The 15770-nt window shown below is 44.3% G+C and overlaps 1 protein-coding gene across 6 annotated transcripts in view; it reads left to right on the top strand.

Moving 5' to 3' along the window:
- Window positions 1-15770, top strand: part of HLCS (holocarboxylase synthetase) — a 239467-nt gene that overhangs the window by 53867 nt on the left and 169830 nt on the right. For all 6 annotated transcript variants that reach the window (XR_010154417.1, XM_009423375.4, XM_009423270.5 and 3 more), the window contains one exon: window positions 6096-6278. Coding sequence is in view for 5 of the 6 variants with exons in the window: in XM_009423375.4 (XP_009421650.2) it covers window positions 6096-6278 (183 nt within the window). In the remaining variant the exon portion in view is untranslated. The remainder of the gene's footprint in view (window positions 1-6095; window positions 6279-15770) is intronic.

Raw genomic sequence — 15770 nt, 5'->3', positions numbered from 1 at the left:
TTTGGGTATCTGTGGGTATTTTTGAGAGGGAATATGTCTTTTAAAGGTACACGCTTAAAAGTTTCAGGAGGTCGTGTGCTGCGGGCTGTTTTTGACTATTGGCTGGGAGCTTTTGCTGATAGTGAGCAGAAAGTTTAGTTTAGTTCAGGGCTTTCTTGAATACGCTGATTAACCAAAAGACTTGTGAGAGAGAAACAAGGCAGCTGTCAGGGTTAAATGAGCTTGCTGGTTAACTGAGGCTTAGTCAGAAAATTCTCGTTTTGTTCTTTACTAGTAATGATCTTTCTCAAATACATCGGTCTGCTTTCTCGCCTTAGAGCACCCCTTGGTTAATATAATTGAGTCTTTATTTAAGGTAGGAAGTTGAAACCATCAGGGTAGTGATTCTAGACGTCAGTGACCACTGCGATGAAATACTGCAGTTGACTGCCAAGGTAGTTGGTGTTAAAAACATCTTCAGGTTCCCAATTCCCTTCTTATGTTTTGTCACTCTTCCAAGTGCTGAAAAGAAAAACTTCAAATAAGAGAATATTGAAGCTACTTAGATTTGTGGCATACTAATACATAGGTAGGGGGAAAATGGAAAGAGGATGAAAGGAAAATGCTAGTTTCTTTTTCTTGCGTAGGAGATCCTTTGGCTCATCTTCTTTTTCCTTTTAGCTTTTTGTTTGTTTAAGCAAACGGTAGCGGATAAACTATTTCAGAATTCCTTGTCATTGACTCCAAATCTTTTAATCCTTAGGGGAAAAGGTTTTCATTAGAGTTAGATGAACATTCACTTGCCCTAAAGGATTTGATGCTCTAATGAGAAAACTACGCAGATGTAGATATTTTGTCCAGAAGAGTTCCCAAGATAAGTGTAATCGATTTTGTTTTATTATAGGGATCTTTTTATTGAGATAGAGAATTGTTTCCTTTTTTGTTTTGTTTTCATTTTGTAATGCCTTGTCTTGTTCCAGTTCTCCTGGAAGCTAAGTTTCTTGAATTTTCTGGCCAAACATTTTTTTCCAGAGAGTATATATTTGTTTCTTTACTATTCTAAAGCCGACTCACTTGTTCTTAAGATAATACTCAAGCAGAGATGCTTAAAATTAAGGAATTTGGACATTAGGACAGATGAACACATACAGCCCAAGCAGGTTTCCTGCAGTGCTGCAGGCCACATGAATTAGCTTTTGGAGGCGTAATAAATGTTCCTCTTATCTTTTTCTCTGCAAATATTGTAACTATAGTAACTGCATATTCTCAGAAAATCCACTTAAAAACCCGACTTCCTAGAGCCATATTTCAGTTTTGAAGAGTGAATTTTACCACCCCTGAGCACAGACTTGTACTAGAAAATTGATTTGGCACTGTTGTGATCCATTTCTCCGAGTTACATAGCAAATCTGCTTGCTGCACCATTTAAATTGACCCCATTACTATCATAAAATTTGATACTGCAGTGCATTGCCCTAGAAAAAAAAGGCAATATGATGCAGCTTCACAAATCAGATTCAGAGGATTAGAATGTCATTTTTGATTTTAAATGACTTCCAGTCTTCTGTGTGACAGGGTCACTGTTTTCTCCACAGGCCTGTGTCTCTGTGATACCTTACTGAGATCAAAAAATAAATATTATCACAGGCTGGTTAGTTTCCTCTTTCCCTGTTCAATTTCATAGTCTTCACCTTTGTAATAAATCTAGTAATGATGTAACCCAATAAGAGGAGGTAAAGTATTTCAAGGGCAGAACACAGCTGCACCCTAGGCACTGGTGTCCCAGCCAAGTAAGCTGCAGATTTGATGCCTTTGCCATTCATAATAATAAAGAAAGAGAGGAAATGTTTGTATGCTCGCTGTACTGATCAAGTTTGCAGGGAAAACTTAAGGCTGTGGATTAATGCTGACATTTGACTGTCAAATGGACCAGGAATTTGCCATGAAGTTGTCCACAGAAAATCTTTAAAAGGGATTTTAAAAGATTTTGTTTTATTGTTTAGCTTAGCACATGGCAGCAGTGGGTCGCCTTTGATGACAGAGTTTCTCAACCATGGCACTATTGACATTTTGGGTCAGAGAATTCTTCGTGGCAGCAACAGTCTTGTGCATTTTCGGCTGCGGAATAGCATCCCTGGTCTCTCCCCACTGGATGCCAGTATCACCCTCTCCACGCATTTGTGGCTGGAGACATTTTTTTAGTTCCGGTTTTCGGTCCAACTAAAAAGTCTTATTTTTACAAGAAGCCAAGTTACAGAAATAGACCTGTCATTATGGTAACAGGGTTACACTCAGAGAATGAGATTCTAGTCCAGTACCTCTGTGGACGAGGAGTACAAATCTACCACCCACACACTCCGGTGTGCCATTTCTCCCTGCTAATTGGGAGCATAGAACCAGAGGTGGCCTCTTTTCTTGTTTCCATTGTAGAAGCACCTACATCTTGAAACCCTAAGACAGTGAAGCCAAGCAGTTCTCGGGGTTTCAGCGGCCATCTTCCCCCTTGTCTCCAGGAACTCCTCCCGCTTGTAGCGCCATCCTGTTTTCCATCCTGGCATCGTTCTCATGTGAAAACGAGTTCATACAATTCACTGCGTGTGCATCTTGGCTACTCTGTGTATTCACCCTGACCAGTGAGTCCACATGCATTCAGTCGAGCACCCCTCTCATCCCTTCGGCTCTAGTGGGAACAGAACTTGACTTATTTCATTTCTGCCACCTGTAAGGGTTAATCTCCGGGATAGCCGTGTGCTCAAGTGAATTAAACGGGTCTCGCCGCTATGCTGTTTGTCTATACTGGCATGGCTTTGTCCACCGGAGAGGAGAGGTACACATTTAGGGTAGAAGTGCACTGAGTAGGATACAGATTTTTTTTTTTTTTTTGAGACGGAGTTTCATTCTTACTGCCTAGGATGGAGTGCAGTGGTACGATCTCGGCTCACTGCAACCTCTGCTTCCCGGGTTCAAGTGATTCTCCTGCCTCAGCCTCCCAAGTAACTGGGATTACAAGCATGCGCTATCAGGCCCGGCTAATTTTTTTTGTATTTTTAGTAGAGACGGTTTCACCATGTTGGTCAGGCTGGTTTCGAACTCCTGACATCAGGTGAGGATACGGATTCTTTAGAGGGTTTTGCTTTTCTGCCTCTTCCCCTCTCCAGGGCTGTCTACAAACAGGCCCACCTGACCTGTTGTCCCATGATTGGCATCCTCAGTCTTGGAGGAAGCAGCCAGCCTGCAGCCAATCAGCTGTGGTTTGGGGACCATGTTGGACGGTGCCCTGCAGACCTTTTCTGATTGGCCTCAACCTTTATTTTTTTGAGCCGGAGTCTCACTCTGTCACCCAGGCTGGAGTGCACTGGCACCATCTCAGCTCACTGCAACCTCTGCCTCCCAGGTTCAAGTGATTCTTGTGTCTCAGCCTCTCAAGTAACTGGGATTACAGGCGTGCGCCACCATGCCTGGCTGATTTTTGTATTTTTAGTGGCAGTGGGGTTTCACCATGTTGTCCAGGCTGGTCTCAAACTCCTGGCCTCAAATGATCCTCCTGCCTTGGCCTGCCAAAGTGCTGGGATTATAGGCGTGAGCCACCACACCCAGCCAAGCCTCAACTTTTAACATTTGGTTAGTATATTTGGCTTGGTTAAGATAGGAATTGAGAGATTCTAAGTCGCCCGAAAGCTGGCATTATGCTTTTTATTTTCATAATACTTCTATAATATCAGGCTAGAAGCTTTGCATACAGTAGGCAAAGCTGAAACAAAATAAGGCAGACGAGCTCAGTTTGCTTTTCTGGGTACTCAGTGTTCTGGCAACCTCCAGGCTTCAATGCTCATTTAAAATCTGATCTCAGGGGAGCTAGAGGTTCCAGTAAGTTCCTTCATACCCAGACAAAGGCTGTTGATAGGTGGAGATATTTTAATTTTAACTAGACAACAAAGCCTGAAGTAACTAGGTGAAGTTCCAAATCTTAAAATTCAATCAGGGGAAGGAGGGTGGGAGGAAAGGCCTTTCTGGTGTCCAAGAAATCGTACACCTTCCTCAGTAAGTCCTCACTTAAAGTTGTTGATAGGTTCTTGGAAACTGCACCCTTAAGTGATACAATGAAACCAATGTTACCACAGGCTAATTGATATAAACGAGAAGTCAGTTCCCATAGTGTATTTCTGGTCACAAAGACATCACCAGACTTCCAAATAAAGGCCAAAACACTGAAACACTGAAATAAATATGAATTATATGTACATTTAAGAAAGATTAATAAAAACAAAGATAATTATTTACCTAATTATTTCAGTTCAGCATGGTGGGTGGCCGCGTGGCTGGAGCTCATCCAGGAAGCTTAGGGTACTGGTGGGGGAGTCAGCCCTGGCCAGGATGCCCTCCCATCACAGGGCACACTCACACCCGTACTCACACTTGCTCAGATCAGGACCATGTAGACGCATCGGTTCACCTAATGTGCACAGCTTGGGGATGTGGGGGGGAAATGGAGAAACAGAGAAAACCCGTGCAGACATGGGGAGAGCGTACGGACCCACAGACAGTGGCCCCGGCTGGGAAGTGATTTCTTTTTCCCCTCATCAACATCATAACAAAATGACTTTGAGTGAAACATTATTCAAGGACCTGCTGTTTTGAATTCCTGCAAACTCTCTCTCTCTTTTTTTTTTTTAAATGGTCGCACTCTGTTGCCCAGGCTGGAGTGCAGTGGCACGATCATGGCTGACTGCAGCCTCATCCTCCTGGGTTCAAGGGATCCTCCCAGCTCAGCCTCCCAAGTAGTTGAGACTACAGCCGCACCACCCACGCCTGGCTAATTTTTGTATTTTTTGTAGAGACAGGGTTTCACTATGTTGTCCAGGCTGGTCTGAAACTCCTAGGCTCAAGCAATCCTCCCATCTTGGTCTTCCAAAGTGTTGGGATTACAGGTGTTAGCCTTTATACCCAGCCTCCTGCAAACGCTCTTAAAATGATGAATAACGCTGCTCTCTTCCTAGGTATTGTTTTCCAGTTATGGCTAATAGGCAAAATGGAAGTTTCCAGCATGACCCATTTGCCTCCCTGAACTCACTAGCAATTAGGTTTTCAGCATAACTGTCTTTCTAGGTCTTTTTTTTTTTTTTTTTTTTTTTGCGATGGAGTTTCACTCTTGTTGCCCAGGTTGGGGTGCAATGGAGCTATCTCAGCTCACCGCAACTTCCGCCTCCTGGGTTCAAGCAATTCTCCTGCCTCAACCTCCCGAGTAGCTGGGATTACAGGCTCATGCAACCACGCCTGGCTAATTTTGTATTTTTAGTAGAGACAGGGTTTCTCCATGTTGGTCAGGCTGGTCTTGAACTCCCGACCTCAGGTGATCTGCCCGCCTCGGCTTCCCAAAGTGCTGGGATTACAGGCTCATGCAACCACGCCTGGCTAATTTTGTATTTTTAGTAGAGACAGGGTTTCTCCATGTTGGTCAGGCTGGTCTTGAACTCCCGACCTCAGGTGATCTGCCCGCCTCGGCTTCCCAAAGTGCTGGGATTACAGGCGTGAGCCACCGCACCCGGCCCTAGATATTTTGTTCCTATAATCAAGTTAAGTAACTTGGGGAAGGTCATATGACTGATGAGTGTGGAACATCAGTACCTGGAGAGAGACGATGACTGTCCAGGGTCATTTCCACTGTGGCCCCTCAGCCTGACAACCAAAATTTGAGTAGGCTCTTTGGAATCGTTCTTTTGTTGGCCATGACTTTCCAGATATACAGCTTCAGAGTTTATATGCTATTGATAATTAGAAAAATTCACGTTCAAGTTTTCTCTTGTGGGTTATACTGTGTCCCTTAATTTTCAGAGGAGAGCAAAGCTATGAGCTATCTGGGTGTGATGTGCTCACTTGGAGAAGAAAACTGGTAAAGAAATTTTTTGGCCAGATGTGGTGGCTCATACTTGTAATCCCAGCACTTTGGGAGGCTGAGGTGGGAGGATCGTTTGAGCCCAGGAGTTCAAGACCAGCCTGGGCAACATAATGAGATCCTGTCTCTAAATTAAAAAAAAAAAAGAAAAAGAAAAAAGAAACTGTTTTTCTCATTGCCTGTGAGTGCCCTCAGTTTACACAGTGCTATCTTTCCCCTTCAGGTGCACTTAGAACTACCTCCCAGCTCCAACATAGTGCAAACTCCAGAAGATTTTAACTTGCTCAAGTCAAGCAATTTTAGAAGATACGAAGTCCTTAGAGAGATTCTGACAACCCTTGGCCTCAGCTGTGACATGAAACAAGTTCCTGCCTTAACTCCTCTTTACTTGCTGTCAGCTGCGGAGGTGAGTTGTGGGCTCAGCTGGGCAGAGCGCGCTGTGACGTGGCCCTCTTCACAGTGGCGACCCGTTGCCTTAATTGTTTTATTTTGGTTGGTTTTGATTTTTCATTTCTGTTTTGACTTCGGGTTTGGAAATCATCTTCAAGATGTGCAAATATTCATTTTGTTGGGGGAGGATTATATATAAGAGAGGGACAACTAGTAGAGTTTAGAAAGGTGTTAAGTCTGCAGGTGTGGCCCTTTCCACGTTAGGGGAAGAGGGTCCCTGTGTCAAGAGTATATTCAGAAACTGTAACTTTATTCATTTGGGATTGAAAACATTTGTTTTGATTTGAGCCACTTTCAGCAAATCTTTGGAACAATCACATTTGTGCTAATGTCTGCCATCTTGTGGCAACAGCGCTCTGGGTTTCACGTCTGTGAGTCGTGTCTGACAGGAAAATGCCCACGGAGCTGGGAATGTGTTTGGGAATTCTCTTGGCCCATGCCTGCACTTGCTGCCTGTGATTGATACCTGGTTTTGGGCAGGTCACCAGATTCTCCAGGTGTAGGTTCTTGCTAATCCCCCTGCTTGGCCATACTATCAGTTTCATAGTCATTGTGACAAATTATTTTGTCTATTTCTGTTGTCTTCTCTGAACAGACAAATTTGTGAGTTGAATGACATAACCATGTAGTTTCTGCAAACACCCAATAGTCTAGGTGACTTTAAACACTAAACTTACCTACTTTCTCTTGAAACGAACAAATTATACCTCTCATCCCAACATTTTTTAAAAAGGAGGCACTTTCTTTTGTGTTACACTGTGTCCCTTAGTTTTTGGAGGAGAGCAGAGCTATGAGCTATCTGGGTGTGATGGGCTCACTTGGAGAAGACAGATAGAAAATCTGAGAGCACTGCCAGTCCCCTAGACCTTCTCTGTCGTCTTTTCCTGGGGATGGAGGGCTGGGGCTGGCTACCTTAGCCAGTGCCTGCTCTGAGGCTCCCAGCTGGGGAAGTCGGGGAGTGAGGTGGCCTGGCCTTGCCCTTGGCAGAGCTCCCTGCCCTTTCTCGGAGTTCTGATCATGCTGGTCTTCGGACTTGACCTCCGGACTCTTGGACAGAGTAGTGGATAGGAAGAGTGGCCCTGCCCCAGGTTATTCTCTTGTGAGTGGAAGTTTGGAACTCTTGGCATTTCTGGTGTATTTAGGATGAGTATAACCTGAAATACCCATGTCAGGGCTTTGTATCATGTGTCTGCTTATATTCAAGCACACAACAGATGCTTCACATTTTTGTCCTTCCAGTTTTTTAAACAGCCTGGGGCAGTGGGAGGTGATACTTTTTTACCTGTTCATTGATCAATTGAGGGAGTATTGATTTCCCCTTTCACAAACTTTGGGAATGAAATGCTTGAACGTGATTAAAGCAAATATTTGCTCTGTATACACATACATGGACACTCCCTACTAAGCCCCTTATTACATAATAACTTTGGAAAATAATTATTTTCAGAAATGTTCACTTCCCATTGCGGGCCCTCCCCTTGGCCTTGTTGATTTTCTTGGATATCTGTGCTGTGGACTACTTTCCTCTCAGCTGCTTATTTCTGACTGAATTCTGCTTTACTTTGGGAGCCCAAGGAATGGAATGAGTACGTGTATGTTGTACATATCCTCATTTCTTCATGTTTATTTTTAGTTTTTGAGGCAGGGTCTTGCTCTGTTGCCCAGGCTGGAGTGTAGTGGTGCAATCATGGCTCACTGCAGCCTCCACCTCCCAAGCTCAAGCGATCCTCCCACCTCAGCCCCCCGAGTAGCTGGGACTACAGGTGTGCATCACCATGCCTGGCTAATTTTTAATACTTTTTGTAGAGACAGGGTTTCGCCATGTTGCCCAGGCTGGTCTTGAACTCCCGAGTTCAAGCAATCTGCCTGCCTTGGCTTTCCAAAGTGTTGGGATTACAGGCATGGCACTCCCGGCCTCTTAATGTTTATTAACTCTGCTTAGGTGTCCTTGAATCTGCTGTAGAAGGAAATGGCAGAAGTCAAGGTTTTATATGATGTTTTCTTGGAATACAAGTTCTCTAAAGGATTATAGTGCAAATGAATTTGAAGGTGGATATGCACTGCCTGAGGTGGTCTTTCCGGAGGCAGCTGAATTCCTCCTGCATCTAGTCACTGTGCTATGGGTCAGTATTTATAGATCTGGACCACAGAGACTGGGAATGGAATTGGGTTTGTACTTTGTATTTGGTTTTCTTTCTGGCATCCCTACTTAACAGATCTCAGTCATCCTCACGGAATTAAGTTCCATGGAGAGGATCTTGGCACCCAGTCATCTGCTAAATCCTGCCCATCCATTTGGCTCATCGCCTGCCTTAGGGATTGGATGCCTGGGCTGGCTTTCTGCTTCCTGTGCCCTGCAAGACACTCTGTTGCTGGGAATCAAAGATCTCTTACCACGGGGTGTCGCTGCTGAGCTAGGCTGCCTCGCATACAGGACCCTAGAACTATAAAGTTGTTCTTCAGAGATTTAATTTTTTTCTGTCTATATCAGTTTCACATAGTATAATTTTATAGTTTTCCATTATATTGGTGGCACTTTCTTTTGGGTCTGCAGAAATTATTTCAATGTCCCAGTTAATAATACTCATCTTTCATTCAACGTTTACTGTGTCCTAGGTACTATTATAGTATAGGATATGAAAGAACAAAATAAATACGCTAGTTATCTAAATAGTTTTACTGCGTACCAGCTGTGTTTACACAGTTTGGTGCCTTGACACTTGCTCTTTATGACGAATAGCGCAGAAGATTTATGTGCTTCTCCGTTACTGTGATATAACTGGAAAGAATAGCAGCAAGACCCAAAGAGAAAAAACACTCGCCTCAGTGACGGTCAGCCCTTGGCATTTGGGAAGGATGTGCTCGGAGACCTTCATCGACACCCAGACACCATGGTAGCGTGTGATTCCCACTATAAAACCCAGTCATGTGTGGCTCCATCAGTGTCACTGTGCACGACACCAAGAGGAAGCAGGGCTTGGCTGAGGTGCAGGCTGTGGGCGGCTGAGCTGGGCTTCCTCCGACCAAGGCTTTCACGTTTAATTGAACCTCCCAGGAGCAGGATTGAAATTTGGGTCTCAGCAAAATGACAAAAAGTTAAACCATAAAACAAACACACAAACACACGTTTACCACACACCTATCTCCGTAGAAAGAAGACTGGGCCAGGTGCAGTGGCTCAAGCCTGTAATCCCAATGCCTTGGGAGGCTGAGGCAGGTGGATCGCTCAAGCCCAGGAATTCGAGACCAGCCTGGGCAACCTGGGAGAATTTCGTATTCTTTACAGAAGATACAAAAATTAGCCAGGCATGGTGGCGCATACCTGTAGTCCCAGCTACTCGGGAGGCTGAGGCAGGAGGATTGCCTGAGCCAGGGAGGTTGAGGCTGTAGTGAGCTATGATTGTGCCACTGCACTCCAGCCTGGGCAACAGAGTGAGACCCTGTCTCAAAAAAAAAAAAAAAAAAAAAGGAAACAAGACTGGAAGGAAATCTGGTATATATGGGACTTATTTGTGGTGGAGTGCTTAAGGGTGATTTTAATAATCTTTTAAAACTTTCTCTGTATTTTCCAAATTTTCTATAATGATTATATATATAATAAGCCAAATTAGTTGTTATTAGTTATTTTATAATGAGCCAAATTGGTTATTTGTTATGAGTTATTTTATAATGAGCCAAATTAGTTATTAAAAACTAAAAACAAATGACTGCGTGTCATTGGACTTTGAAGGCATCTCACACATGGTCACACTTGAATGTTAAAAGGCAGGGAATCTCATAGGTGTTGATACTTTGGTTAATATTAATATTTGACATATTATTTAGAAAGGGTTCGCTCTGATAGTAAAACACGTGACTCTTGTTCATGGCCTGTGGCAGCTGTGACTTCCAGGGTTAACTGTGAGCTCTGAGTTGGTGTGTGGGGGCCTCCAAGCTGAAGCTGTCCCTTTGCTTCTGTGGGTGGAAGGTACCCCTGGGTGCCCTACCCCTGCTTGGATGTTCCAGTTTCTTGGCAGAGCCCATTGAACTGTTTCTCCAAGACCATATATATGGGGACCTCTCCATGGCTTCCTCTCTGCAGATGTTGGTGGGTGAGAGACTGATACACCACATGGCTCACTGTGGGGTGTCCTGGGTGCGATCACCTGGTGGCCACCACATCTTCCCGCCACCAGTGGGTGACAGGCAGTCAGCAGCAATACATCTTTACTGTGCTGGGACATGAATGTTTTTGAGAAACACTGATTTTATAGAAGAAACATAATCCTTTCCCTTACAGAACACCAGAAAAAACATAATTCTTTTATATTTTATAGAAACATTTTAATAGATTTTATTTTCTATCGAATCTGATGTTCTAGAGAAAACGTAATTCTTTCCCAGTTGAGAAGCTAGCTGCCTTGTTTCTGTTTCTCTGGGTTCCATTTTCCTTTTTATCTCTGCCAGAGCAATGGCAGAAAGAAAGCACAGGCTGCCACGCTCTGCAGGGTCTCACTGGGAGGGGCAGCTGGCGGGTTAGGACCGGCTGGGACCTGAATCTGTGTGTGGGGCAGAGCCAGCCCCCCAGCCTCCACCCCTGCAGAGTTGCCTGCCAGTGGACCCCTTTTGGTCCCCCCAGTGAGGCCAGAGGAAGCAGAAGAAGGTGGGATGTGCCACCCCTAGGAAGGTCGGCACCTTTACCTTGGGTAACTGGACGTGCTGCCCCCAGGAAGGTCGGCACCTTTACCTTGGGGAACTGGACGTGCTGCCCCCAGGAAGGTCGGCACCTTTACCTTGGGGAACTAGAGAGCTTGTGCATTGCTCCCGTAGCCTGGGACATCTGCTTAGGATCTGGGGAGCACAAGAATTTTTCCAAAATGAAAAAGCTTGGGAACCTTGTGGGTGTTCATCGTGGCCAACGGTGGCTAACAGTGAGTAGGTGACCTGAGAAACAGAAGCTGGCTGGACTCTTAGCAGGGGTCCTGTGTCCAGTTGGGATCAAGATGTAGCTGTCACAAGAAGTGACAACTGAGTTTGTTACTGAAATGATCGGGCAAAATCACCATGAGGTGTGTTTGTGTGATTTTGGTAGTGGGGAGTTATGGAATGGATAATACGTACTTAAAAACAGAAACTAGTTATGACATTTCATTTTGATTTAATCCCAAATTTTTACTGTGAAACTTTTTCCCCCCATAAAAAGCAGGTTTTGTTGGTAAGGATAGTTTAGATACTTGTAAACATATCAAAAAACGGGTACAGGCCCTTCTACTCCGGGAAGTCCTTTATGTTACTTTTTTTTAAATTGTATATATTTAAGGTATGCAGCATGATGATTTGATATACATGAACATACTGAGATGGAGCTGCTTTTCAGACGTTGATAGCTTTATGAAGAAACTTAGACTCAGTCATACATACCACACAGTTGTTCCTCCTTCTCTAACTGGCCCCTTCATGTAGCAAACATCTGTGTGCCTACTAAGTACAAGCCCTTGCTGCAGAAGTTTCTGGAAAACGAGGGATAATTCCTCGTCTTTGTGGCATGCGTTCTAGTTAACCAAGCTTTTTTACCTGTGTCGCCATCTCATTTGGGTCTCACAGTGACCCTGATAAGTAGGGCAGGGCGGGGAAGGAGTCCTTGCCCCCGGGAGAGGAAGCTGGCGTACAGGACAGTGAAGAGGCTTATGTATTTTTCATTTCTGTTGTTTTTCTTTTTGAGATGGAGTCTTGCTCTTGTCGCCTAGGCTGGAGTGCAGTGGTGCAATCTCTGCTCACTGCAGCCTCTGCCTCCTGGGTTCAAGCGATTCTCCTGCCTCAGCCTCCCAAGTAGCTGGGGTTACAGGTGCCCATCACCATGCCTGGCTAATTTTTGTATTTTTAGTAGAGACAGGGTTTCACCGTGTTAGTCAGGCTGGTCTCAAACTCCTGACCTCAGGTGATCCACCTGCCTCAGCCCCTCAAAGCGCTGGGATTACAGGCGTGAGCCCCTGCACCTGGCTTAATGTATTTTTCTAATGAGTTAATTAGAATTCTCCACTAAAAAAAAATCTTTGCCTGCCATTTTTTAACATAGTACTTGATGTGGAGTCCTCCCCTTCTCCTATTTTTAATCCTAGTTCTGAGTCTCGAATGTATAGATAGGGCGAAGCTTTGGGCATAACTTTAAAATACAGCTTAAAAATAATTTTTAGAGATCCAAATTAGAGAGGAAGTCAGAATTCCAGGTGCACCTTGAATAGCTTTTGACATGTGGCTGCTGTGGTCTTGTGCGGCTGTTTTACGATACGGCACCGGCTAAAGGCAGCTGGCAGATTAAAGCAAACATTTAAAAGCTTTTATAGCTATGAATGTTTTTAAGGGTCTTTCATATACCTCTTTCTCTCGTTTCTTTCTTCCTTCGCCCTTCACCTACGCTGGAAATTTTTTGTTCATTTTGACTGACTTCCTGTTATCAAACATAATACCCATGGCAAAAGGTGACATGATGGGTTTTGATGTTGAATTGCAAAAGAAATCATACTTGGGGGGTTTTCCTGTGCTCCCTTTAGAATGTTTTATTTTTGTGGGAAGAAGGCTTTTCAGCTACTGTGTGTCCTGTCTTTACTTGAATCTTGTTTCCACAAGTGTGCCTCAAAGCAGCTCCTGCAGAGTAAATACCCGGGGCAGAGATGTGTGCTTGTGGGAAATCTGCACAAACGCTTTTGTTGTTTTCCACGTTTAATTAGTTTTGTGATGATTCTGGCTTCTGTGCGTTGCGGTCTTTGCTGTCTGGCCTGGTGAAGGGGTGATAAGGTCTCTGAGGCCGAGGGAACATTCCCGCTCAGCACTTTCCTTCTTGGGATAGCATCCCGTCTAAGAAGCGTGGTTTTCTTTCCTCCGTCTATTTATATCCACCGTTTATGCAGTCACAAACTTGTGGATGGGAAACGGCCTCTTTTGGAATAAAAAAAATCCTCCAAGACCACATGCTTTTTGTCTCCTACCCAGGCTTCCTAATAGCTGCCATGTGTGAGCGGGTACGGATTCTGGCCTCACCTCCCGGGGAAGTCGGTGGAGGCTGTCTCCAGAAGGGCTTAGAACATTCTCACACGCGGATTTTTGTCTCCCAGTTCAAAAAACACATCCTAGGAATAAGCCCATACTGGTGCCGGGTTAGAGAGCATGATCAAAGGGCTCCTGTGGTCAGGTGCAGGGCCAAGGACCAGAGCTGGCGGTGGGTGCGGCGGTGGGGCGCCCGGCGATGACGGAACCATTGAGTCTGGCGCTCCCGGGCCGCGGAGCTGGTGGTGTCAGCTCAGGAATGTCGGGGTCTGAGACCCGAATCCCATTTGATAAATGTTCTCCTTCAGTTCTTGGGATGTGAATTATAGCTGGGGAGCACATTTTGTTTCCATGCATGCTAATGATTTGAGAATGCCGCCTGGAGATTTGCACTGACTGTCTTGGAAAAATGTTTATAGTGTTTCGGGGGTTTCAGAACTGACAGGCAGTTTGTGGACCTGAGTGGTGTTTAATCCCCCATTTCCCCCACCTGAGTGGTAAGGGGAGAAACAACTTGGGGTGCAAGGAGAGCGCTCCTGTGCTGGAGCTCGGCCGATGCTGGGCAGCACCAGGAGGATTTTGCGGGCTTCCTCGTGAAAGCAGGAAGACTCAGCCAAGGTTAGTCCGTCTGTCTGTCCCTCAGGCACTTTCTCCTGGAGATAAGAAGGGAAGACTCCTTTTTTTCTGAGAGATCTTCCTAATCTGTTTGTTTTGTTGTAGCTGCCTGTGTATGGCTGCGTCTCCCCAGGTACAGCATGCCGAGTTTGGCCACACAGCTATCCAGGTACTACCATGTTTCCAGTACAATTCTACATTATCCCTCTGCTGGTGTCGTGGGTCTTTTCTTTCTTAAAATGTTTTTAGGCTTTGGTTTAATAATAGAATCAGTGGAAGGAATATTGGAGTTTCTGTTCCGCAACATACACATATATCAAAGCATCATGTGGTATACCAGAAATGTACATATTTTTTACTTGTCAATTAAAATAAATATTTTTTTCTAAAAAGGAGATATTGGAGTTAAAGACTATGATTTCAATTCTCATTGATCATTGGAGCTACTGTCCTTTACAAAAAAATTCTATAACTCAAATTTTATTTCGTGAATTGAGGAATGTGGCTTTAATTTAAAAAAACAGAGTCTTTTAATCGATACTTTTAAGGGTATTTGAGTTTTTAAAATTTCAACCATATGAATACATATTATGATAATATATATGCATATACATTTATATATTTATTTATTTAAGTGCATATGTCTGTTTTAACCAGAACTACAGAAAAACTTAAGATTGCTGAGATAGAACGTGCCTTTGTGGAGTGGTCATTTCTCCCAGAGAGTGAGAGAAGACTTAGAGTAGCGGGTCTGGAGATTTCTGGTAAAAGGGAAATGCACTTTCCCTTGACACGAGGTTCACAGCACAATTTTGTTGTGTAGGTGTTTGTGTCTCTGGTGGGTCTCTGGCATGTGTGTCTGAGTGCAGGGGACAGGGGCTGTGGGTGAAGAGGAGGGCTGCTTTGGCACTGTGCTGCTGCGCCTCCGAGGCTGAGATTCAGATTCTAGGTGTGAGCGAAAGGAGAACAGCGTTGCCCATCAGCAGCTAGATCGCTGGGTCCTGAACATGCGTATCATAGGACCATTGTCAGTTTCACCCACCATGAGGCTTTCCTGAGCCACTGGTCTATAAAAACTTTCAGTTTAATTCAACCTGCCTCCTACATGCATTAAGGAAAAGTTTAAAAAATTAAAATTAAAGTTGAAAGTGAATATTCTTTTTTTCTTTTTCTTTTTCTTTGAGACAGAGTCTCAATCTGTTACCCAGGCTGGAGTGCAGTGGCACGATCTCGGCTCACTGCAACCTCCACCTCCTGGGTTCAAGCGATTCTCCTGCCTCAGCCTCCTGAGTAGCTGGAATTATAGGCACACACCACCACGCCCAGCTAGTTTTTGTATTTTTAGTAGAGACGGGGTTTCACCATGTTGGTCAGGCTGGTCTTGGACTCCTGACCTTGTGATCCGCCTGCCTCGGCTCCCCAAAGTGCTGGGATTACAGGCGTGAGCCACTGTGCCCGGCTGAAAGTGAATATTCTTTTCAGAAAACTTACTGAGTTTGCTTTTGTATGCCCTAGGTAAACATTTGGTAAGTTGCTCTCTTCTCTGAACAAAAATGAATCCTACGTAGAGTAGTTCACTGAAGAGTGATTGAATGATGGCACCACTGATCCCTCTTCCTGTTTTTAATTTCCGTAAATAAGAAAATACACCTTTTAAAAGAAACATCAAACAGTAGTTTCATAAATTAAAAAACGATGGTTAATTTGGGGGTAGGGGGATAGCCAGACTCTGCCTAGGATTGTCTAGATTACTTTTCATAGGCAACCTTGATGCATTTCAGGATTTAAGTTTTTCTGTAGCTTTTTAGTT

The sequence above is a fragment of the Pan troglodytes genome, chromosome 22 (genome assembly GCF_028858775.2).
Source record: "Pan troglodytes isolate AG18354 chromosome 22, NHGRI_mPanTro3-v2.0_pri, whole genome shotgun sequence".
Classification (NCBI taxonomy): domain Eukaryota; kingdom Metazoa; phylum Chordata; class Mammalia; order Primates; family Hominidae; genus Pan; species Pan troglodytes.
The sequence above is the reverse complement of the archived record's forward strand: the minus strand, read 5'-3'. Positions and strand labels throughout refer to the sequence as shown.